The sequence below is a fragment of the Podarcis raffonei genome, chromosome 8, assembly GCF_027172205.1.
Source record: "Podarcis raffonei isolate rPodRaf1 chromosome 8, rPodRaf1.pri, whole genome shotgun sequence".
Lineage (NCBI taxonomy): Eukaryota > Metazoa > Chordata > Lepidosauria > Squamata > Lacertidae > Podarcis > Podarcis raffonei.
The window spans coordinates 19,128,261-19,151,238 of NC_070609.1; the positions used below are offsets into that span (position 1 = coordinate 19,128,261).

The 22,978-nt window shown below is 42.8% G+C and overlaps 1 protein-coding gene across 1 annotated transcript in view; it reads left to right on the top strand.

The window, feature by feature from the left end:
* The window catches only part of LOC128419242 (IgGFc-binding protein-like), a 61,761-nt gene that overhangs the window by 16,038 nt on the left and 22,745 nt on the right, over positions 1 to 22,978 (top strand). Inside the window, exons 10-16 of the mRNA XM_053399676.1 lie at positions 541 to 743; positions 1,883 to 2,269; positions 5,539 to 5,812; positions 17,842 to 17,892; positions 18,662 to 19,888; positions 20,717 to 21,060; positions 22,138 to 22,711. Of these exons, the coding sequence (XP_053255651.1) occupies positions 541 to 743; positions 1,883 to 2,269; positions 5,539 to 5,812; positions 17,842 to 17,892; positions 18,662 to 19,888; positions 20,717 to 21,060; positions 22,138 to 22,711 (3,060 nt within the window). The remainder of the gene's footprint in view (positions 1 to 540; positions 744 to 1,882; positions 2,270 to 5,538; positions 5,813 to 17,841; positions 17,893 to 18,661; positions 19,889 to 20,716; positions 21,061 to 22,137; positions 22,712 to 22,978) is intronic.

A 22,978-nucleotide genomic window follows, 5' to 3' on the forward strand; every position in this document is an offset into this window, starting at 1 on the left:
AAAGGTTTCTTCATCTCTGCCTTTTCAGTAGTGAGCCTCCCCCAAACCCAAAGTAATCTGAGCTATTGGTTGAATTATGTAAGTTTCAGTGCTATGCAATCACTTGTTCTCTCACCTTTTTCCTCAACCTTTTTCTCCCTCTTATCTTTCTACGGGGTTCATGTTTTTCAACCCACTGCCTTATTTTGCAATCTTCCTTGACTCTAAGTTCCTTGTAAGAGGGCCTATGAATGCAGCAGATCTGGTTTACATTGTTAAGTAATGCACATTGCCACTCTGCCTGGCATGGGATATCTCAAGCCAACATAGGATACCTCAAAACAACAATTACCTAATATTACCAATATTTATGATTTACATATTTATTCCCTGAGAGGTTGGAATGTTTGCGAACACTTCCAAGTCAGCTATAGTGTCAGAAGCATCTGTGCCATAATACTGATGAAGCAAAATGGTTGAAAATAATTGTTTTCATTTTGGAAAGCCTCTCTATTCCATGTTTGTCAAACATTACTTTTTCTGCTCTCTCTCTCTCTGTAGCCCTCACCTGCCCAGCCAATAGTCACTATGAGACATGCACAAAACCAGTTTGCGATTTCAGCTGTGCCAGCTTGTCCACTCCACTCCAGTGCACCAGAAAATGCTTTGAAGGTTGTCAATGTGATGATGGCTACTTGTTTGATGGGGATACATGTGTGCCTACAGACAAATGTGGCTGCGTGCATGATGGTCTCTACCTCAAAGTAAGTCTTTGTATCCCAGTTATTGGGGTTCCCATATAGAGGGGCCAGCACAAGTGGTTTATAAGGACAGGAGAGAAATTTGATTCAGTTCACATATAAAGGTGAACCTACTTTCCAAGACAATGCGAGAACTGAAACATTGCCATCTTTTGAAATTCGCACTTCTCTGAATTTTGCAATGTAGTTCTCCAGCCAAGTAATGTGTGTATAGAAATGCATATATTTTTGAAAACAACATGCAAGATGCGTGCTTTGCAAAGTTGTATATATTAGGTAAAACTGTGTTAAAAATGTATAAGGAGAAATTTTCACTAAAATGCTGATGAATTTTCACAAGGCCTTTTATAATAAACATTCACAAAGTGATGTGGAAGTGTGGAGAACTGATTGGGAAATGGAGAGAAACTGAAACAGATTGATCAACAATGAAGGATATGATTTTACAAATAACACACATACCTCTAATGGAAGGGATCATGCGACTGCGCTCATGTCATGCTTATGGCCTTCCTGTGGGCATTTGGTTGGCCACTGTGAGAACAGAATACTGGACTAGATAGTTCTTTAATCTAGTAGTGATCTTACATTCTTAAATAAATAAAACACATTTTTATAAGATGAAGTAGTTGTTACTGCTCTGAATCCAATGCTGAAAACCCTCTTGAAGGCACAATCTAAACCCAGGATCCATTTGGATGAGTGAATTTGGAATAGGCAGATCTCCAGCTGAGCCTCAGCTAAGCCCAGGGCTGGCTAGGACATTTTGCTGCTTGAGATAAAACTTCCCAGCGCCACCTGGTCAGTCACATGGCTAGTGTAACCCTGTGCAACTTAACGTTGACGAAAAGGGTGGTGTAAATGAAACTCTGCTTCAAAGTCTTGTTTTCTCTCTGTCAATCTCAGGCCAGCTCAGCCATCAGTAGCCTTGCTACTGAGTGGAGTTTGGAATAGGGGTAACGTACACTGGGTTAGTTTTCCTTAGGTCAGAAATAAACTTGTGCATCTTTTACATGGGAAATCAGCATGTGAACATTCTAAATAAGCTAACACCATTAAATAAAAAGAAATTGCTGTTGGAATGTTTGCTTTATTTTCCAACTCCCCTAACTTTCTTTCTTTATCCGGGAATTTCCCAACAGGCTGGAGAGAGCATCTTCTCAAGCAATTGCATGGAGAAATGCACCTGCGGTGACTTGGGCAAACTTACCTGCGTTAACAGCAGCTGCCAAATAGACACCTGCGCACTTCAGGATGGTCGTCGTGCCTGTGAGAGCATGGAAGTTCTGGAGGGCGAGTGCAGACTCACCCCTGGAGCCCAGCTCCGTTCATTTGATGGTGCCTCAGGGAAGTACCTCTGTGATGGAGTTTATGACTTGGTCTCTGTTTGTGACGAAAGTGCCCCCTTCTGGTTCAGGGTGTCCGTGAGCATTGGAAAGGACAATGAGGATGGCTTGGTAGCTGGGAGGGCAGTTTACATTTTCTTCCCTGATGCATCCATCACTGTCAAAAAGAACAACAGGACATGGGTAAGTAGAGTTCAGGATGGAGTATGCCATGGGGAAAAATATATCTAGTTTCTAATAATATATATTTCTTCTTATGACTTGTCTATGTGTTCATCACTAGTCACTGCAGCTTATTATTTGCTTACGTGATGTGTGGGCTTATCATAAAAGGTAAAGGGACCCCTGACCATTAGGTCCAGTCGCAGACGACTCTGGGGTTGCAGCGCTCATCTCGCTTTATTGGCTGAGGGAGCTGGCATACAGTTTCCGGGTCATGTGGCCAGCATGACTAAGCTGCTTCTGGCGAACCAGAGCAGTGCATGGAAACGCCGTTTACCTTCCCGCTGGAGCGGTACCTGTTTATCTACTTGCACTTTGACGTGCTTTCGAACTGCTAGGTTGGCAGGAGCAGGGATCGAGCAATGGGAGCTCACCCCGTTGCGGGGATTTGAACCACAAACCTTCTAATCGGCAAGTCCTAGGCTCTGTGGTTTAACCCACAGCGCCACCCGCATCCCAGGGTTTTTAAATGAACAGAGAGGAAGAAGCCCCCAAATAACTTGGACCCCCCCTAAATGTCTTAGTTTTTAAAAGTCAGTTGTTCAACTCTGATTGTTTGTGAAGTCTGAAAGTATACATGAGGGATGGTAGTTCTGTGGCCCTCCAGATGTTATGGGATGACAACTCGCATCATCCCTGACCACTGGCTTTGTTAGTTGGGGTTGATGGGTTGTTCACAGGGTCCCCACCCCTGGGACATATCCACAATAGTTTGACTATATTGGGGAGTTTAGAACTTACAGGAAATTCACAGTATTTTCAAAATGACCTGAGCCAATTGTCATGTGATATACCTCTGAAGCCACAGCCCCTGAAATAGCTACAGATAATTCAAAGTATTCCTTGTTTACAATAATCCTACTTGAGGCTTCCTTCACAATAAAATGCAGGACCACAGCTCAGTGGCTGTCAGGCTTGAGGAATCCTCCCCTCCCCCCCGATGGCACCAAGGGGCAGGGAGAAAACAAGAAAGTTCTTATGTATGATTTATTCAGTCATAACGGTAAAAGACAAAGAATTTCGGTTATAATGGAGCTGCTCGCACTGAGCTCCTCCCCCTTCCCTCTCTAGCAACAACACCTGCTTCTACGATGTCTGTCCATGGACAATTGTCTATGTGCTCTTTGTTCTAGCACTCTTAACAAACACTGCATTTTGGGAGGGGGGGTTGGGTATGCTGTCCAGTGATGTGTCAGCTAGTTTCTCTGCCTCCATCCCTCCTTCTCCTAACACAACATAACTCTGCTGTTTGCCTGTCTCTGAGCTGCTGTCTTCCTCAAAGCCCTGCTGTAATTCAAGGCTGCCTTCCTCCTCTCTGGATGCTACAGGAGAAGGGGGGGGAGATCTCTACCATTCTTCCTCTTCTTCAGTACAATCCCTGACAGTGGCAGGGCATTTGCTTGGCATGCAAAGTGTCCCAGGTCCAGCCTGAGTTAGAACTGGGAATATTCCCTGCCTGAAACCCTGGAGAGCTTCTGCCAGTCATTGTGGACAATAATGAACTAGATGTCCCCAATGGCCTGGCTTGGTCTAAGTCACCTTCCTATGTTGCCAAGTGGATTGGCTGCTTCACATCATAAAAGAGATTCTCTGGACTATTACACAACCCCTTTTTATATACTAATTGGCATTTGCTTGGTTGGGGAAGTATACGGTAATTAATCCATGGAAATAATTAAAAGTTGTGCAGTCTGACTAGCTGGAAGATTAAGGTAGGTCCTCTTAAATAGTCTACCTCTGATCTTTCCAAGACTATTTTTAGAGGCACTCACAAGACTGAGTCCCCAGCCAATGCGAAAAATGAAATCGCCCAGTGCCTGCTCATTTTTAATAATATGATGCTGAAGAGTAATGGGGGCAATCTCATGGTTTATGACAGGAAACCATCATTTTTGGATAGCTGGAGGTTTTCCATCACTGCACCTCCTTGATGGAGAATTACATTTTTCATCAATTTTTGCCCGCTTAGCAGCTGTTAAGGCACAGGGCCTAATTCAACCAAAAGGGCGTATTTCTCAAGAAATCTTCCATCTCATTCAACAGTGGAAGGCTAAAGCAGAGATAGCTTCCAGATGTTGTTGTACTGCAGCTCTCATGATTCATTCGCCATGCTGGCTTGGGCTGATGGAAGTTGAAGGCCAGCATCTGAAAGGCCATAGGGTTATGATGATTTCTTTGCTGATTCCTTTGCTCTTCAATGGTGGATGAAATTCGGCTTCTCCACATATACCTTTGTGATCTTTTAATTGAGATTAAAGGACGACTGCAGAATAACTACGTGTCCCCAGTTCTGTGCTCTCATTCATTATAAGAATACCTGCATTCCTGCCAGTCAAAGAGTTGGGGCAATCTATCCTTTTGTGGTTGTTGTTGTTTAGTCGTTTAGTCGTGTCCGACTCTTCATGACCCCATGGACCAGAGAATGCCAGGCACTTCTGTCTTCCACTGCCTCCCACAGTTTGGTCAAACTCATGTTTGTAGCTTCGAGAATACTGTCCAACCATCTCGTCCTCTGTCGTCTCCTTCTCCTTGTGCCCTCCATCTTTCCCAACATCAGGGTCTTTTCCAGGGAGTCTTCTCTTCTCATGAGGTGGCCAAAGTATTGGAGCCTCAGCTTCAGGATCTGTCCTTCCAGTGAGCACTCAGGGCTGATTTCCTTAAGAATGGATGGGTTGGCTCTTCTTGCAGTCCATGGGACTCTCAAGAGTCGCCTCCAGCACCATAATTCAAAAGCATCAATTCTTCGGCCATCAGACTTCTTTATGGTCCAGCTCTCACTTCCATACATCATTACTGGAAAAACCATAGCTTTAACTATATGGAACTTTGTCAGCAAGGTGATGTCTCTTTTTAAGATGCTGTCTAGGTTTGTCATTGCTTTTCTCCCAAGAAGCAGGCATCTTTTAATGTCGTGACTGCTGTCACCATCTGCAGTGATCATGGAGCCCTTTACCATTATTTAACTCTGGTTGTGAATACCTAGGGAGTTACTAATAAGTGAATGGTGAAGTTGACTTGGTGTTGTTATTTAGTAGATGTAGCTTAAGTTTATTTAGAGTTGGTTCCAATGTTTTGTTGAGTTTAGATGCATAATGCAAAGTTAGCCTCTGGTGTATTCTACATGTTAATTGGCTTTTGCCTTTATTAGTCAGTGTGAATTCTGAGGTTCTTGCTGGCTTCTTGGCCTTCATCAAAACAAGATCTCATGCCCCAATCTTTACGTGTTCCAGGTAAATGGACGTCCAGTAAGCCTGCCATACAAGGTCTCTAAAGAGGTGTCTGTGAGCAAAGTTCACGATGGGATGCAGATTGACCAGGCCTCTCAGGTGCAGGTTCTCCTTCATCCCAGTGGAGAGGTGAGAGTGAAAGTCAGGAAGTCCCTCGCAGGGAAGCTGTGTGCCCCATGTGGAAACTTCAATGACGACAGCTCTGATGATCTGAAAATGCCCAGCGGGAAGGTGGAAACAAACGTTGCTGAGGTCCTACATGCCTGGAAGGCCAGAGACTTCTAAAAGGAGCATATTTCTCTGTGGGCGGCTGGTCTTTCTTAATACACAAGGACTGCAGATCTGCTTATTTTCAACTTATTTCTGAGCAGAGATGTAGGCAATTACACCATAGTTTCTCCTTTGGAAAACAACAACAAAAAACACAAAAATGGATTTTGTAGAATTATATTGTGTAGAAGCAATCCTGAGCTGACAATAACAAGGCTGACTCTTCAGTGACCCATTAGTTACATTAATACTTAACTGCATTGTTTGTGATGAACACTGTATTATTATCAACTGAAAAATAGTCAAGCAATGAACGTCAGATATAAAATTGTTATCCGTGGCAGTGTGGGGAAACAGTTTTGTGGTACCTTAAAGACTAAAGCGGTGTATACACAAGTATGTTATTGCACACATGGGTCACAAAGATCATGTTTTTCTGTGTGGCACTTTTGTCTACAAAGGAGCACCTCCATTTTAAACCATTCAAATATTTATTATTATTTTTTTAGAAACCCTATATTTAGCTCTATTGAGCTTGCTTCAGCATTTTAGTGTGAATTTCTCCTAAAAACAGATTTTAATATACACTTTTGACTGGTGTGTGCATTTTTGCAAGCATTTCCCCATAATATAATGCATTTGTATGTTATTTTCACAAATATATTCATTTTTATGCACAATTTGCCCTAATATATGCATTTTTATTAACATTGTGTATGAACTGCGTTTGCCAAATTTGGTTGAGTGTGAATTTTGAAGGACAGTTGTTTTTTGGTTCTCATATTGTTTCAGAAAGTGTGGATTTGATAAATTCAGCTTTAAATGTGACTGAATCAAATTTCTGCCTCGGCCTTGGGTGAGTTAGCAGTGGTAACAAGAAAGGACCTGAGTCAGAACAAAAGTAAGAATGATATGTCATAAAATTTTATTTAAATCACTGCGGAAAATAATAAAATCATATCAACTCAGAAGGAACTGAAATGTAAGAATAAAAACAATATATAAATAAAAAGGGCAATACAGTGGAACCTCAGTTGTCGAATGCTTTGGAAGCCGAACAATTCAGAACCTGAACACCGACAACCCAGAAGTAAATGCTTTCATTTTTTAACACGCCTCAGAAGTCAAATGGCTTCCGAGGCGTGTTTCTCAATTTCTTCAATGAATTTTGCCAATTGGCAATTGCCCCTCAGTTGTTGAACGTTTCAGAAGTCGAACAGTCTTCCGGAACGGATTACGTTCGACAACCGAGGTTCCACTGTAGTATGTGGCAGGTGAAGGTGTATACCATTATGTACTATTGTACATAAATGGAAAAGTACAAAATGAGATGAGTGCCTGGAGACAGGCAGTGAGGTTGGGTATCCATAGAAGTGGTCAGAGGAGGAATGTCCGCTGGGAGGAGTACAGAGAGAAGAAACACCATGATGCACTTGCATCTGCACAACCAGACGCCTCCATCTGCCCCAGCTGCAACAAAGCATGTCTCTCTCGCATTGGTCTCTACAGCCACAGCAGGTGCTGACACCTTCCAACAGTTTGTCTTCTCCTGAGACAGACAGATGTTCACAAAATGAGACAAACAATTTTTTTACCTGGAACAAAAACAAGTTGTGAAACTAACTGCAAATACAATTGCTTTTCAAAAATGTGCACATTGGGCATAACTGCACGCCAACGTGTATATTAGGAGAAAAATCGCACTAAGATGCCGATGAATTTCCACGAGACTTTGATTTTTAAGAAAATCACAAACTGATTTGGAAAGGTGGAGAACTGAACTAACAACTGGAAAATTAGAGAAATGATAATAGACAGATCCAGCCTTTCCCAGTCTGTTTCCAAAATGCCTTGCTAAGAGGAGGACACTTCAGAGCCACTATCCTCCTCCATTTCATTAATTCTTTAAAGTCTAGTTCTCAGTATTGTCATTTGGCCCTTGTCACATGCCAGCCCTGCTCATATTAAGGGGGAAAGATAGTGGGAGATGGTGTCACAATTAAAATGCATTTTGTATCTTTGAACATGGTTTCAGTAAGCTGGCATCCCTAATAAACAGAAGCAATGGGTTAACCTGAGTATCTGGGAGCCTAGTTGGAATCAACACACATATAAAAAATGCTGTGGGTTTTTTTGTGTGTGTTTTTTAAAAGTTTTGAAAAATACATTGAATTTTGCATAGCTCACTGTCACCATCTAGTCTCTCATTTGTCTATTGCAGCACATTTTAAATGTTTTATTTGCAGCTGTGTAGCTGAGTCCCTAGTAAGTTAATCTTTGTTAGAAGCATTGATGCTTATGATATAGTCATAAATAATGATGTTTAAAAATATGTATCAAACCTCTTTATTCTGTTCTATTATTTTTTAAAAGTTAAATAAAGTTCTGTTTTTAACCCAGTTAGATTAAATGTTCACCTAATTTTCAGAAGGATCTGGCTGCGTTTTAAGAACCTTCCCTGCTCCTCTGGATTCCTGTAAAAACAGTACCACTTAATTTCAGCCTGATTTACAAGGCAAAGTTTTGCATGTGTTTGATGACTGCAACATAGCATGTGAAAGTCTGGTTTTAAAAACGTCCACCAGAGGGCTGCTGCTTTGAATGCAGTGTTTTCACTTTATGCAAAGAGCAGGCAAAAAAGCTCAACCCTGATAAGTTTATCATATTAATGACATGAGCTGCATTTATAAATCCACACAATTTCATAAGGAAGAGCATAACTAAGTGGATGGTTTTTGGAAGTGCATTTCATACGGCATAACTAGTTCACCAGTTTATTTTAACCAACACACATCCTTTACTGAATTCACTGAAAACCCTTGGTAGTCCCTTTCACATGCTTTCCATGTCAACAGAATCTTTGTGGATCTGCCACTCTCCTATTGAAAATAAACTGAAGGTTTACATCAGCGGACTCCACAGCTTCCTCAAAACAGATTTTGATCTGAGAGTCTGCTTTGACTGGTGCAGCTATGCCAGGGTCATTATTTCCAACACTTGTGCCAATGCTGTCTGTTGACCTTGCGGCAATGCCAATCAGAATAACAGTGATGGCTTCGCTATGAAGGATGGAACTCAGGCAAGGAATAAATCCCATTTGCAGGCAGCTGGAAATTGGAGGAGGTCCCAGGATGCTCTGCAGGATACAGTGAGACAGAGAAACAGAGGGGGACCAGTCCTGTGGCATCTTCATCAGAAAAGATGGGCCATGCAGGCAGTGTCATGAGGCCATGGACCCAACTTTCTACTTGGAAGCCTGTGTTCTTGACACCTGTCACTACAAAGGTCACCATGACATTCTGTGCAGGGCCATCAGAGCCTATGTGGTCACCTGTCAAGTTCAGGGCATGCAGGTTGGTCCATGGAGATCAGTTTTCTTCAGCGGTAAGTGGTGCTTTCTACTAGTGGTGGATGAATCTGTCAATTCTGGTTTCTCATTTTCCCAGTCTGAAATTCAGTTCTCCACATTTCTACAATGGCTTGAGAAGCGTCCTTTTAAGAATACTCGTGCTAATTTATCCTTATGTGCAGGCAGTTTTGACTAATAGACACATTTTGCAAGCAGTTTCCCCTAACGCTTATTTGTACGTTGTTTCTTCAAATATCTGGATTCATATATATTCTAATATATGAATCTTTCTACACATTAGTTGACTGGAGAACTGCATTGCACAGTTTGGAGAAGTGCCAATTTTGAAATACAGCTGTGTTTCAGCTTGCGTAATGGTTCAAGAAGTGAAAATTAGGTAGCTTCTCATTGAAACAAAAACAAAATCAAATTTTGCCTCCACCTCTCATACTCAGCAAAGTGTTTGCTGAGCCAACTGCAGCCACACCTGCAGTGAAGCAAAGATGGCAGCAGATGAACATGGCCAAGGTGCTGCCACAGAACTGACTACAGTGGTACCTCGGGTTACGAACTTAATTCATTCCGGAGGTCCATACTTAACCCCAAACCATTCTTAACCTGAGGCGTGCTTTCACTAATGGGGCCTCCCGTTGACACTGCGCCACCGGTGCGCAATTTCCATTCTCATCCTGAGGCAAATTTTGTGACCCAAACTTCTGGGTTAGCGGAGTTTGTAACTCGAAGTGTTTGTAACCCGAGGTGTTTGTAACCTGAGGTACCACTGTACTGCTGGCAAAAAAGAAAAGAAAAAAGAACTCCAGACCTTACTGGTGTCAGCTGACTGGGGACAGGGAGGATAAAAATCAATAGCGTTTATTATTTCCTCAGCACCACCACTTAACCAGGCACCAGGAGGGGTGGGATTCACATTATTTAGAATTAATAGCCATCCAAATCTCGAGCTGCACGCCTCTCATTTCCTCGTGATCAATTGCAGTTTCCTGTTATGACAGCAAATACCTGAAATGATGGCCACATCCTAAATGAATTGCACTTAAAGCTGAGTCATCTCCAACCTTCCCCCAAAGTGCCACATTGCCTTTTGAAAGGAAAGAGGAAAAAGCACAAACTCCAGTGCTGCAACAGAGCCATGGAATTGGGCATGTTACTCTAAACTGCAGAAATCCCTCTTAAATTATGACAGTGAATGAAACAAAAATGCAACGACTTTTGATTGCAAACTAAATTTATGTGTTCATTTATTTGGAATATTAGCGCCTTACCAACTCAACAAAGTTAAAATGCAACAAAATAGACAATAGTTGCTAGGGAGGAGCAAAGGTGTGTAAACATTTCCAAGCTGCATACTTCAGATGTTCCAGATGTTATAAAGAATGGTACTCAACTGGGAGGGGTAACTAATGCCACAGAAGAGAGAATAAGAATTCAAAATGATCTTAACAGATTGGAGAACTGGGTGCAAGCTAACAAGATGAATTTCAATAGGGACAAATGTAAGGTTTTGCACTTAGGCAGGAAGAACCAGATGCACAAATATTGGATGGGGGACACCTGGCTTACTAGCAGTTCATGTGAAAAGGATCTAGGGGTCTTGGTGGACCACAAGCATCACATGAGTCAACAGTGTGATGCAGCAGCAAAAAAGCTAATACTATTCTAGGCTGCATCAACAGAAGTATAGTGTCCAGATCAAGGGAAGTAATAGTACCACACTATTCTGCCCTCATCAGACAACACTTGGAATAAATAATAATAATAATAATAATAATAATAATAATAATAATAATAATACCACAAAGCCTAAAGCTCCTCATTAAAGGGCAATGATGCCTACAATATCAACAACCTCAGATATGCAGATGACACAACTTTGATGGCAGAAAGTGAGGAGGAATTAAATAACCCTTTAATGAGGGTGAAAGAGGAGAGTGCAAAATATGGTCTGAAGCTCAACATCAAAAAAACTAAGATCATGGCCACTGGTCTCCTGGCAAATAGAAGGGGGGGAAATGGAGGCAGTGAGAGATTTTACTTTCTTGGGCTCCATGATAACTGCAGATGATAACTGACAGCAGCCACGAAACTAAAAGATGCCTGCTTCTTGGGAGAAAAGCAATGACAAAGCTAGACAGCATCTTAAAAAGCAGAGACATTACCTTGCCGACAAAGGTCCACATACTTAAAGCTATGGTTTTCCCAGTGGTGATGTATGGAAGTGAGAGCTGGACTATAAAGAAGGCTGATCACAAAAGAATTGATGCTTTTGAATTATGGTGCTGGAGGAGATTCTTGAGAGTCCTATGGACTGCAAGAAGATCCAACCTATCCAACCTATTCTGAAGGAAATCAGCCCTGAGGGCTCACTGGAAGGACAGATCCCGAAGCTGAGGCTCTTCAAAGCCCATGACACCTTTGGTAAAGGCTGTTCTCCCATTGGAGTGCTCTCAGGCCAGTGTTTCCCAATTGTTGGTGTTTATACTACATTTTTTTTAGGTTTGCCTTGAGATAGTCTTTAAACCTCTTTTGTTGACCACCAGCATGATGCTTTCCATTTTTAAGTTCGGAATATAGTAATTGCTTTGTAAGACGACCATCAGGCATCCACACAACATGACCAGTCCAACAAAGTTGATGTTGAAGAATCATTGCTTCAACACTGGTGATTTCTGCTTCTTCCAGCACAGTGGTATTAGTTCGCCTGTCTTCCCAAGTGATGTGTAAAAATTTTCGGAGACACCGTTGATGGAATCTTTCAAGGAGTTGGAGATGGCGTTTATAAATGGTCCATGTTTCACAAGCATACAGTAAGATTGGTAGTACAATAGCTTTGTAAATAAGCATTTTGGTTTCCCTGCCAATGTCCCGGTCCTCAAACACTCTGCACTTCAATTGGGAGAAAGCCGCACTCGCAGAGCTCAGGCGATGCTAGATTTCGGCATCAATGTTGGACCTTGTGGAAAGAGAACTGCCCAGGTAGGAGAAGTGATTGACATTTTCCAACGTTACACCACTGAGTTGGATTGGTGGTGCTGCAGAGGGGTTATTTTGTACTTGCTGGTGCAGCACTTTGGTTTTTTGGATGTTGAGCGATAGGCCAAACTTTTTGTAAGCTTCTGTGAAGATATTTAGAATTGTTTGGAGGTCATTCTCTGAGCATGCACACATTACGCTGTCATCAGCATACTGAAGCTCTATGACGGAAGTTTTGGTAACCTTAATCTTTGCTTTCAGCCTGCTCAGATTAAAGAGCTTTCCATTTGTTTGATATATGATTTCTACTCTGGTGGGGAGTTTCCCTTCGACAAAGTGCACACCATATAGGAACTGGGTATGCATTCTTTGGAATCCCGCCTCCCCCCATTATATATTAGTCATTCTCTGCTCTAGCAATTGTTACTTTACTTCTGAGTGGAGATTCGAAGCTTTGTGTCCCAGGTCCTGCCAAGGCAGCTAAGAAGCATAAGCCTACAATAAACAATATGTAAAAAATAGCAAGTTGTGCAAAAGAACCAAAGCAAGCTACCTAAATTAGAAGCTGGGGGTGGTAGTGGAAAGAAGAAGAGAACATTTGGAGGGGGGTTTGACAAGGATCACCTATATTTTGCAATTCGGTTGAGAAACATGTCACTCTGTGTTCACGCTCTTTAATCTTGTGCTATCTGACTTCCAACTGCCATTTCTAAAGAGTGGACATTTCCTGGATGGTTTGGTGGAACTCAATTTGCATAAGACTCATTGACCCTATAAAAAGGGAAAGGACAGCAGAGAAGCAGTGAGGTGGGTGGGCAGAACCCACCTTTGCTCTCCTCTGTTGTGCCGTGACAGGTCGACTCAAGCGCTGAAGGTAAGAGACTTCTCTGAGGTTCTTTATTGTCAGCCACATCTGCTGAACAAAGCCAACCAAGGGCAGAGTATACATTTATCAGTATAAAGACCCCATTCTGTTATCCGTGGAGACCACTCCATTAGGCCTCTTGAAGGAGAGTCCATTTGACTCTCCTTCCTTGGAGGTTTTTGAGTAGAGGTTGGATGGCCACCTGTCATGGATCCTTTAGTTGAGATTCCTGCATTGTGGGGTGGTGGTGGACAACTCTACAATTCCATGTTTCTACGAAATGGGGCCCTACCCCACCACACTCAGTCTCCCCTCAGCCAGCCCCACTTGCCTAAAAGAAAAGAAAAGGTAAAAGACCCCTGGATGGTTAAGTCCAGTCAAAGGTGATTATGGGGTTGCTGCCTACCTACAACCAATCTGGGGGGTGGCCCTGTCTGTCAGCTTCCTCCCCCTTAGTCTCAGTGTTGCCCCTTGTAGAACTCTGCTGAGAAGAAGAGGACAAAACAAGAATTAGTTGGCTTCCCCGGGCATGGGCTCTGGTTCCCCCATTACTGGGTTTCTTGCCTTCTGTTCCATAAATTCCAGTGAGCATCAGCTACCACTGAATAAAAGTTGTTCTTATCTTTGCACAGCAGCAAAGGTCAAAGGTTTCTACATGTGCATGTCTCTACACGTGGGCAAGCCAGAGACAAGCACATGTATGTGGGGGGTATCATATGAGAGCAAGGATTTGCCTGGCAGAATTGGCGGTTGTTGCATCAATTCTTCCCTGGGCACCCCCCTTACGCCTGCATTTCCTTTATCTTGACAAATGCAGATTTTGGATAACCTTCTAAGTTCTGCCCATTGAACATCTTAGTTTCTCTGGATTTGCACTTTTGCACAGCTGAGCCCATTTCTATCTCAGTACAACAAGTTCTGCCCTGTTTTACAAGGCTTCTGTCAATATCCCTTACGAGCCCAAGTGCCTTCCATATGGAGATTGTTTATTTGCACAAATATTTGCACAATGATTCAAATGGGCATTCCCTGAGTTGGGATGTGGGGTGGAGCCTCTAAATGTTTGACCAGATACTAATCAAGTAGGTAATAAACCTCTGATTACCTCTGATTCACCTTTTAATTGTATCTGAGATAACACCAGGAACTCTTAGCTCTGAAACTGCCCAGTTTGTTGGCTGATAGCTATAGCAATTTAAATTATGATGATTTCAGGAGGCAGTCCCAGTGGAGGCTTCCATTGAAATGCAAATAACAGCTTCAAAAAAGTGGTTTCTGTCAGAAAAATGGCAGGGAGACAAAAAAGAAAAAAGAAAAAACCTCCTCATAGTTTCAAGGCTGCTCAAGGCCTGGCTCCACCAGTCATTTATATAACAAAAAACCTCAACTGCATAATGCAATTAACAACACATCTAGCTTAATTAGGAGGCCTACCTAAAAGATAGACTCACCCCTTATATTCCCAGTCAGCAAATGCACTCTGCATTTAATGGTTGGATAACTTGTATGTTTGCTGCCCACCTATGCAAAACGCAAACCAAATACTCAAAGTGAAACACAGCTTAGACATTGACCTTTCTTTTGGTTTTCATTTCATTTATTAGACTTATCTGTCGCTTGTCACCCGAAGGTCTCCAAGTGACTTACAGTAAAAAAAAAAAAAAAAAGGCAGAGGGCCTTCTCGGTAGTGGCACCCGCCCTGTGGAATGCCCTCTCACCAGATGTCAAAGAGAACAACAACTACCAGACTTTTAGAAGACATCTGAAGGCAGCCCTGTTTAGGGAAGCTTTTAATGTTTGATGAATTACTGTATTTTAATATTCTGTTGGAAGCTGCCCAGAGTGGCTGGGGAAACCCAGCCAGATGGGTGGGGTATAAATTATTATTATTATTATTATTATTATTATTATTATTATTATTATTATTATTACTGCTCCTCTCCTGCAGCTGGTGGGGGTGCAGAGCAGAGGCATACCTGCCTGGGAATTTATCTTTCCACTAGATGTCAAGGCCAGCTGTTGCGAATCAGTGGTGGGTGGGTCCAGGGTCCTCCAGGGGTGATCCGGCATCTCTCCTCTCCCAAAGCAAAGCAGGAGGATAGTATCAAAAGTTTTACCAGGATTTGAGATGTAATTCACTACCCAAACACACAAATGTGCATATATTCAGGAAAACAACGCACAAAAACGCAACACGTTAGAGAAAGGAACTTGCAGAAATGCATATATTAGGCAAAATTCTGTTTTGAAAATTGCATATATTATGAGAGGTGTGCATGACAATGAATAAGAATTACCATGCAGGTGGTTTGTTTGTTCTTGAAAAGAAAAACCCTAAAATTTCAAAATGGGACTAACTGCATTTAAGATTTAAGAGAGAAGTAGAAATTGACACAGTTTCACCAAAAACCCACCAAAACCTCAGACTTGCCTGGTTTCTTAAAGCTTCCCTCCTCCCTGACCTCTGCCCTCATTCCACTTCCACAATGTGGGTTATATATTATAGATTTTAGTTATCATCATACCAGGGCTGTCAGTTCTTTGATAAATATTGTTATCAGTGCTTGCTGCCAAGAAAGATCAGGCAAAATGCTGCCCTTTCCCCTGCCCACTTTTAGGGCTCAGAGAGCCACTAGAGAGTAAGCTGCTTATATAAGCCCAGCTATTTGGTGAGCTGAACTAGTCAGGTGGCTTCAGCAGGTAAGCAAGATGCTTTTTCTATTCTTTGCTGAGTGAGCAATGCTTTTATATGGGGAGAGATAAGTAACCTGTATGTCAGCAGAAAAGCCCAGGCTTGCAGAAAAGCCATTGGGAATGAAAGCAAGCTTAACCATATAGCCCTTGTGTGCAGCTGGGAAGCACACCTGGTTAGCAATGGCAGACACTCCAGTAAGTCCCTATTTTCCAGGGACAGTCCCGGATTTATAGAAGGCATTCCTGTTTCTAATTTGATCCTGGGATGTCTCACTTTTCCTTATTTTCATCAGAGAAATGTTGGAGGGCATGCAATGGCTGCAGAAAGGCATGGGCATGTTTTTTAGCATGCAAATTCTATTCCTGACCCAATGCTGGTCTTATCAAATGCTGTTAGGTAGCCCTTGTGTTTCAGAAGTCCAGCTGCCTTCAACCAGAAATCAGGCATTTAGTGGCACCAGTTCCATGCTATGGAATGCAGAACTCTTTCAGCAGAGATTCAGCAAGTCTCCTTGCTGTTGGTTTTCATGTTTCTTGAAGACCTTTTCTTTTCTTTTTTATAACAATTTTTATTAATTTTAACATATAAGTTATAATACGTACCACAAAACTTTGTCACTTCTACAATCATTTTGGACTTCCATCAGCACGTCTGATGATCCACCGTTTTAACCACTTCTTATGCATTTCTTAAATTTATATTACTTTTAAATATCTTAACTAATCATCCTCCCCCTTACCCATTTTTGCAATAATTCCAATAGTACTCCTCACAAAACTTCTTGCAAACCTACAAACATCGTCTGATCTTCACAAATACTTTTCAAATAGTCCGTAAATTTACTCCAGTCTTCTGTGAATTTCTGGTCCCGCCGATTTCGAATCCTTCCTGTTAGTTTATCCAGTTCTGCATAATCCATTAATTTCATCCTCCATTCTTCTTTCGTTGGTAATTCTTCTTGCTTCCATTTTTGGGCTTCTTGAAGACCTTTTCATGCCAACAGGACCCTCTATTCAGTCCAAATTGTCTTAAGGCGAGCCTGCCATTTTTTAATGAATATTTTTATTGCTTTTACACCCCCCCAAAAAAACTGTTGTTTTTGTGGTTTGGACAGGGTTTGGATCTGGTGCAACTTTATCTTGGCTTACCTTTCACTGGCTTGCTTCCACCAGCTTCTTGCAATGGTATATGTCAGATGGCAATGGTGGTTGCTCGTGAGTAACCAGTGAGGACTCCGACTTGTCTTTTACAGGTTTTATTTTGGTGCAAAACTATTTACAGTGCAGAGCCACAATCGCTAGCAAAATCCGGGAGTGGTCATTTCCGGGTCCTCCCCCAACATAAGAGCTTAGTCACCCCCAGCCTTTTCCTTCCTTCTTTTTGTTTTACACCTCTGCACAGGGTGGGCAACAGAAGAGGCGTGCTTCCCTCCTGGCCGGCTTGGCCAGGAACGGTGCTGAGGCTCCCAGCAGCATCCTCTGGTCCCTTCCCCTCTTCCCCACTGGAGGTGTGGCTTTCCCCACCACAGGAAGAGGAACTGCTTCGCAAGATTTTCGGAGGTTCCCTGTAACCCTACTGCCCTTCTGCTTCCCTACCCTGTTCCGATGGCAGTACCCTGACAGTATATATCTTTTTTCTAGAAAAAGAGGCGCCATAACTTGTTGACCTTTTTTTAGGGGGCGCACCCCTTCTGACTCCATTGTGCAGCAGGAATGCACCAAATAGGTGCAAGAACTCAATTCCAGTGAGTTCCTGCTGAGAAAAAGCCCCGTTTTCAATAATTTGCACATTTTTGCAAATACAATGCTTCTGGTGTGTTATTTTCACAAATTTTCCCATTGTTTCACACACTTTCACCTAATGTACGCATTGTTGGGTTGTGAAACTACCTCCTTGCAAGATCTGGAGAAGTGTGAATTTTGAAGAATAATTGCATTCTGTATTGTGCATTGGTTTGAATTGTGTGACGTCCACAGTTCCTTGTGGAAATTTCAAACAAAATCAATTTTCTCCCCATCCCTACCCAGGTGAGACAAATGGTCAGAGCAGAAAAGCTAAAGAAAATAAAAGAAAACTCATTCACACACACACAGAATCTGCAGATGACCTGAACTTCTTTCTTTTGCTGTTTTGTAGCCATGGCCAAGAGGCTGCTGCTGCTTTTGACCGGACTGGCGCTCCTATCTGGTGAGTTTGGTACTTAATTAACCTGCAGGTTAGCCCCACAAGGGAGACACTTCTTGAACTTTGTCTCTATGGAGCAACTAAAGATGCTGACAGAACAGGGACTCACTCAGAGCCTGGCAAATTTCTCTTTGACCAAAAATCCCACACTGTGGCTTTCAGACACACAGCCCAATGTAGTGTTGGCTGAGTCTGCAGTAACACATGCCACAGGTCATCATCACCTGTCTTATATCCTAAACATTAATCAGTCAGATTTTCCCCTGTATTTGGCAAACTTATGGGAGCCTCTCCCACAGATGAATATTCCTGATCTTCCTGAGATACATTTGCCTTGATATAACCAAATAGAGTTCTTAAAAAGTCCCTCTGATAATTTTCAGTCAATTATCGAGATAGATTATTTTTTTTGGAAGTTGCAAAAGTCAGATCAGTATAGAGTGTTCCGAAAGCTATCACACCAAGTGATTATAGCACAGCATTGAGATGCCTGCATTGAAAAACTTCCTTCTGGGGTGCAGGCTGTCACAGGAAAAGCTGGATATTCTTAGGGATGCTTAATAGCATGTCAATAGATGAATAATCATTTATTGAGCTTTCTCAGATGCCACCTCCTTGATATAACCAAATAGAATTATTAATGGCTTCCTTTAATTTCTGTCTGTTGCAAGATATAAAGTAACAAAACTCTAATTGCTGCCACCTCATGTGATTAGGGCACAGCATTGAGATACTTGCACTTTACTAATTATCTGTTCCTTCTGCCTTTCAGGGTTCTGTGGAGCAGATTACCGTGGGAAGGAATTTGTAACATGCTACCTGCAGAACTACTTGGCAAGCCAACAAAGTCCTAGGCTTGAGCTGCTTATCACCGGGTATCATCCTGCAACCACCGTCAAAGTCACAGTGAACAAATCTTCATTTCAGAAAACGGTTCTAGTCTATGAGAAAGAGACAGTGTCTGTTGTGGTCCCGGCCTCTTCGGAGTTGACGGGGAACAATATCTTTGATGGGGTTGTCAGGATCCAAGCTGACAAAGATATCTTAGTCTTTTCCTACAACTACAAGCTTACGTCAAGTGCTGCCACAGTCGTGTACCCAGTTCATCAGCTGGGCAAACAATATTATGTGGTAACCCCAGAAGGGCATCTCTCAAACACTTTCAAGGAATTTGCAGTTGTAGCCTATCAGTTTCCTACTCAAGTCACTATTCACCTGAAAGGGGCCGTGACATTCCAAGGGAAAGTTTATGCTGCAGGGAGCAGGCTTGTTGTTGACCTCAAAGCCTTCCAAGCAATTCAGTTGCAAAGCTCAGTTGATTTGTCTGGCAGCAAGGTTGAATCAGATTCACCCGTGGCTGTTTTGAGTGGGCACAGCTGTGCCATACAGTTCTCAGAATGTGACCATGTCGTTGAGCAGCTCTTGCCTGTTTCCAGCTGGGGCACCACCTTCATAGTTCCTTCACTGTCTTTTCAACCTAGAATAGACATTGTGTATGTCATCGCTTCCCAAAATACTTTGATCCAATACCAGTCTGGGGTCAACCAAGGCTCCCGTCATGCGGTGGCTGGAGAAATCATGCGGTTTGAGAAGCAGCCCTCTCAGGTCCTTTCCATCTCTGCTGATGTAGGAATCCAGGTCCTTTTTTTCTACACTGGTACCAATAATGGAAATTGCCAGTACGATCCATTCCTCATCAATGTTCCAGCCTTAACAAGCTATTGCACGTCATATCACATTGATGGGATTAGGGACTTTGATAATTTTGCTGTCATCATGGCCAAAACCTCAGTTTCTGGTGGGATCACATTGGAGAAAAAAGCCATTACCAATGTTGAATGGGCACCAGTCCCTGGAACAGAATATTCATTTGCTCTACTCAGCTTGGGCAAAGAAACCAGTGCCCTCTCTGTAGAACATCCCACCACTCCTTTTGGGCTCTTCATCCTTGGAGGTGCCAAAAGCAATGGTTATGGCTCCGTGGCCATTTGCTCTTGTGGTAAGTATCCAGATCTGAGCATATGGTTTAAGGGGTTGTTGTTGTTGGTTTTTTTTTTTTGCTACAAATGAGTCGTTAGACTATACAATTATAATTTGTTACATCTTAATGAATATCCCCATCCTTATTTGTGGTTTCTTCCACTTCCAATATTTTCATCTTTTTGCCTTCCAGCATTGGATGCTGTGTTTTAACATTACTGTCTGCTCATTTGTAGATTGTGAAAGAAAGTGGCCCCTTATGAGCGGTAACTGGAGGACCACAGTAGATCTCAATGGACATTGGAATGGAACTTTAGCTGCCACTATTTCATTGTCCTAGTTTCCAGTATACTTTCCATATATAGAATAAAGGACTGTAAAATGGTCTAATTTGATGAATTTTGATTTTCTGTCTCCCACTCTCAAATCTGCCCCCTTTTGTCACAGGTTCCATCTCCTTGCCTGTGTCCTCCAGCCTCTTCTTCATTTGTCTCCTCTTTCTAACTCCGTTACCTAATCTGTACCATCCCTGCAGCCATCTTGTATTTCCCTGCTCCTCATGTTTCACTGTCTCCCATGGCCTCCTTCTGCCCCTCAGGCTCTCTGAGAAACCTACTCTCCACTTGGATCTTAATTCCAGTGTACTCACAGCTTTCCTTTCTTCCTGAGAAGGCAAATTTAAACCATATTGATTGCCTTATTGCCTGAGCAATCAGAATGTCCATAAGGCAACCAGATAAGTGGCTATTCAGAAGCCTGTTTCCTTTGTTTTGTCTGTCTGCAGCATCCTCCCCTAGTTACTAATGATGCTTGCTTTTGCAATGACACCACCATTGTTCTGTTCCAGACAAACCAGTGTCTCCGTGCAGCTTGATCCAGTGCAGGAAGAAGGAGAAGTGTGAAATCATAGGAGGTGATCCAGTGTGTGTGCCAGAGTCTGAATCCAACTGCTGGGCCCAAGGAGATCCTCATTATCACACCTTCGATGGGAAGAAATTTGACTTCATGGGCACCTGTACCTACACTATTGCCAAGACTTGTGGCTCGGATGCAACTCTTCCTTCCTTCAGTGTTGAAGCCAAGAATGAGAACAGGGGAGGAAATACTCGTGTTTCGTACATTGGCTCTGTGACAGTCACAGTCTATAACACCATCATCAAGGCGGTCAGAAATGAGAAAGGCTTTGTGAGGGTGAGAACGAAAGATGACCATATTTCTATTTCTTTAAAAAAGCAACCTATTTTCCCCAAGAGTCCATCAGAATCTACTCTGCTTGCTTCTTGTCTTGTCTTGTAATGCAGGCATGTGGAACAGAGGATCTGGCAAAGTCTCCCTGCCCATGTTTGCTAACATGGACTGTTCTCTGGCCACCCCTCCGCTCCCTCCTTCTTCCCCTCCCCCCACCAGCCAGTGCCCCACTTTTTTAGTGTTTGAGGGGGAGCTGTTTTCCTTTTATGCCATAGCTACTTTGCGGCTGGCTGTATCCGCCTGCCATTGGGCACTGGGAACGATAGCACTGCCCAAATAGATGAGGCTTCGGGGGCTTCTCACCATTTTTAATTTAAACAAGTTCTCCCAAAATAAGAGCAGTAGTGAGACAGAATTAGCTACAAGCCTAGATGGCTCAGTAAACTGATCTGGTGAGATGCCATCTTTGGGATCAATGATCCAGTGAGTGCCCAGGAGCAGCACCTACCTCTGCTTGGTCCTGTTCTGTCACTTAGCTCATGAGATTTTTTTTTGCAGGGGAGGGGGGAGGGATCTGGATTACAGGGTTCCAGATATTTGCCTGGCAATCCACTCTAGTGACTGCATTTTCAATTATTCCTTCTTGCACTGTACTTTCCAGCCACAGGTCTGCAGTTAAAAGCTCTGTGTCCAAGTGTTACTTTTTCTTTTTCTTTTGCCCTGGAACTTCCCCTGGGAAAACCTGTTTTTTACCACTGAATCAAAAAGCAATTGACAGAAAACTTGCTTTTCAATTGCTCTGATTCGGCAGTAAAATGTCGAATCAGAGCCAAGGAAAGTGTGTGTGTTGGTCTTTTTCATATACGTTCCTATTTTACATCCATCTCATTCAGCAGGCTATATGATGTAACAAACCCAATAGGTTGTATCCAACCAATTTCTACTCTGGGCACACCCACTGAAATTAATGGACCCAAGTTAGTGCATTAATTTCAACAGGTCTGCTCTGAGTCTGACTGACATTGAATACAATCTACAGTCTTGTCCTGCTGTTTGTTGCATCTGAGTTTTCTCTTGCAGGTGGACAACCTGCGGTTCCGTCTGCCCATCTCCCTCCATGAAGGAAAACTCCGTCTCTACCAGAGTGGGAGCTCTGTCTTCATTGAGACAGAATTCTCCCTGAAGGTCTCCTATGACTGGAACACCTACCTGGTGGTGAAGCTCTCCAGCAGCTTTTATGAAAATATCTGCGGACTTTGTGGCAACTACAATGGAGACCCCACTGATGACTTCAACAAACCCGATGGGGCCTTGGCTCCCAACCCCAATGAGTTTGGAAAGAGCTGGAAAGTAGACGATGGCGACAGGTTGTGTTGGGATGACTGCCATGGGGAATGCAAAACCTGCTCCCCAGAAATGGCCAAGAAGTATGAAGGTGAACCATTCTGTGGCTGGCTCATCAAAGGAGAGGATGGCCCATTCAGCAAGTGTCATGCTGTGATCGACCCCAACCCCTATCTGGGGAACTGTGTCTATGACCTCTGCTTGAATGATGGGCTGAAGGAGCTTCTTTGTGATGCGCTGAATACCTACGCAGTTGCTTGCCAGGAAAAGGGAGTTGCTATATCTGACTGGAGGACCCGCACCGGTTGCCGTGAGTGTCCCTGGGTGCTGAGTAGAGCACAGCAGATTTTATTTTCATTATTTGGCTTAAAAAGTATGTTCTCCCTTATGTCATGAGGTACATACTGTCAAGCCAGGGCATTTCATGTTCTGCAGATCTCTGCACGAAGACTTTTTCACTGAGCCTAGCATTCACTATTAAGGAAGATTCTTGTCCCCACTATGACAGAGAGAGATGGTTTGAAGGGACTCTAGGAATAGAGTGTGACAGCAGAAGCAGAATCTCTATAGTTTTTTT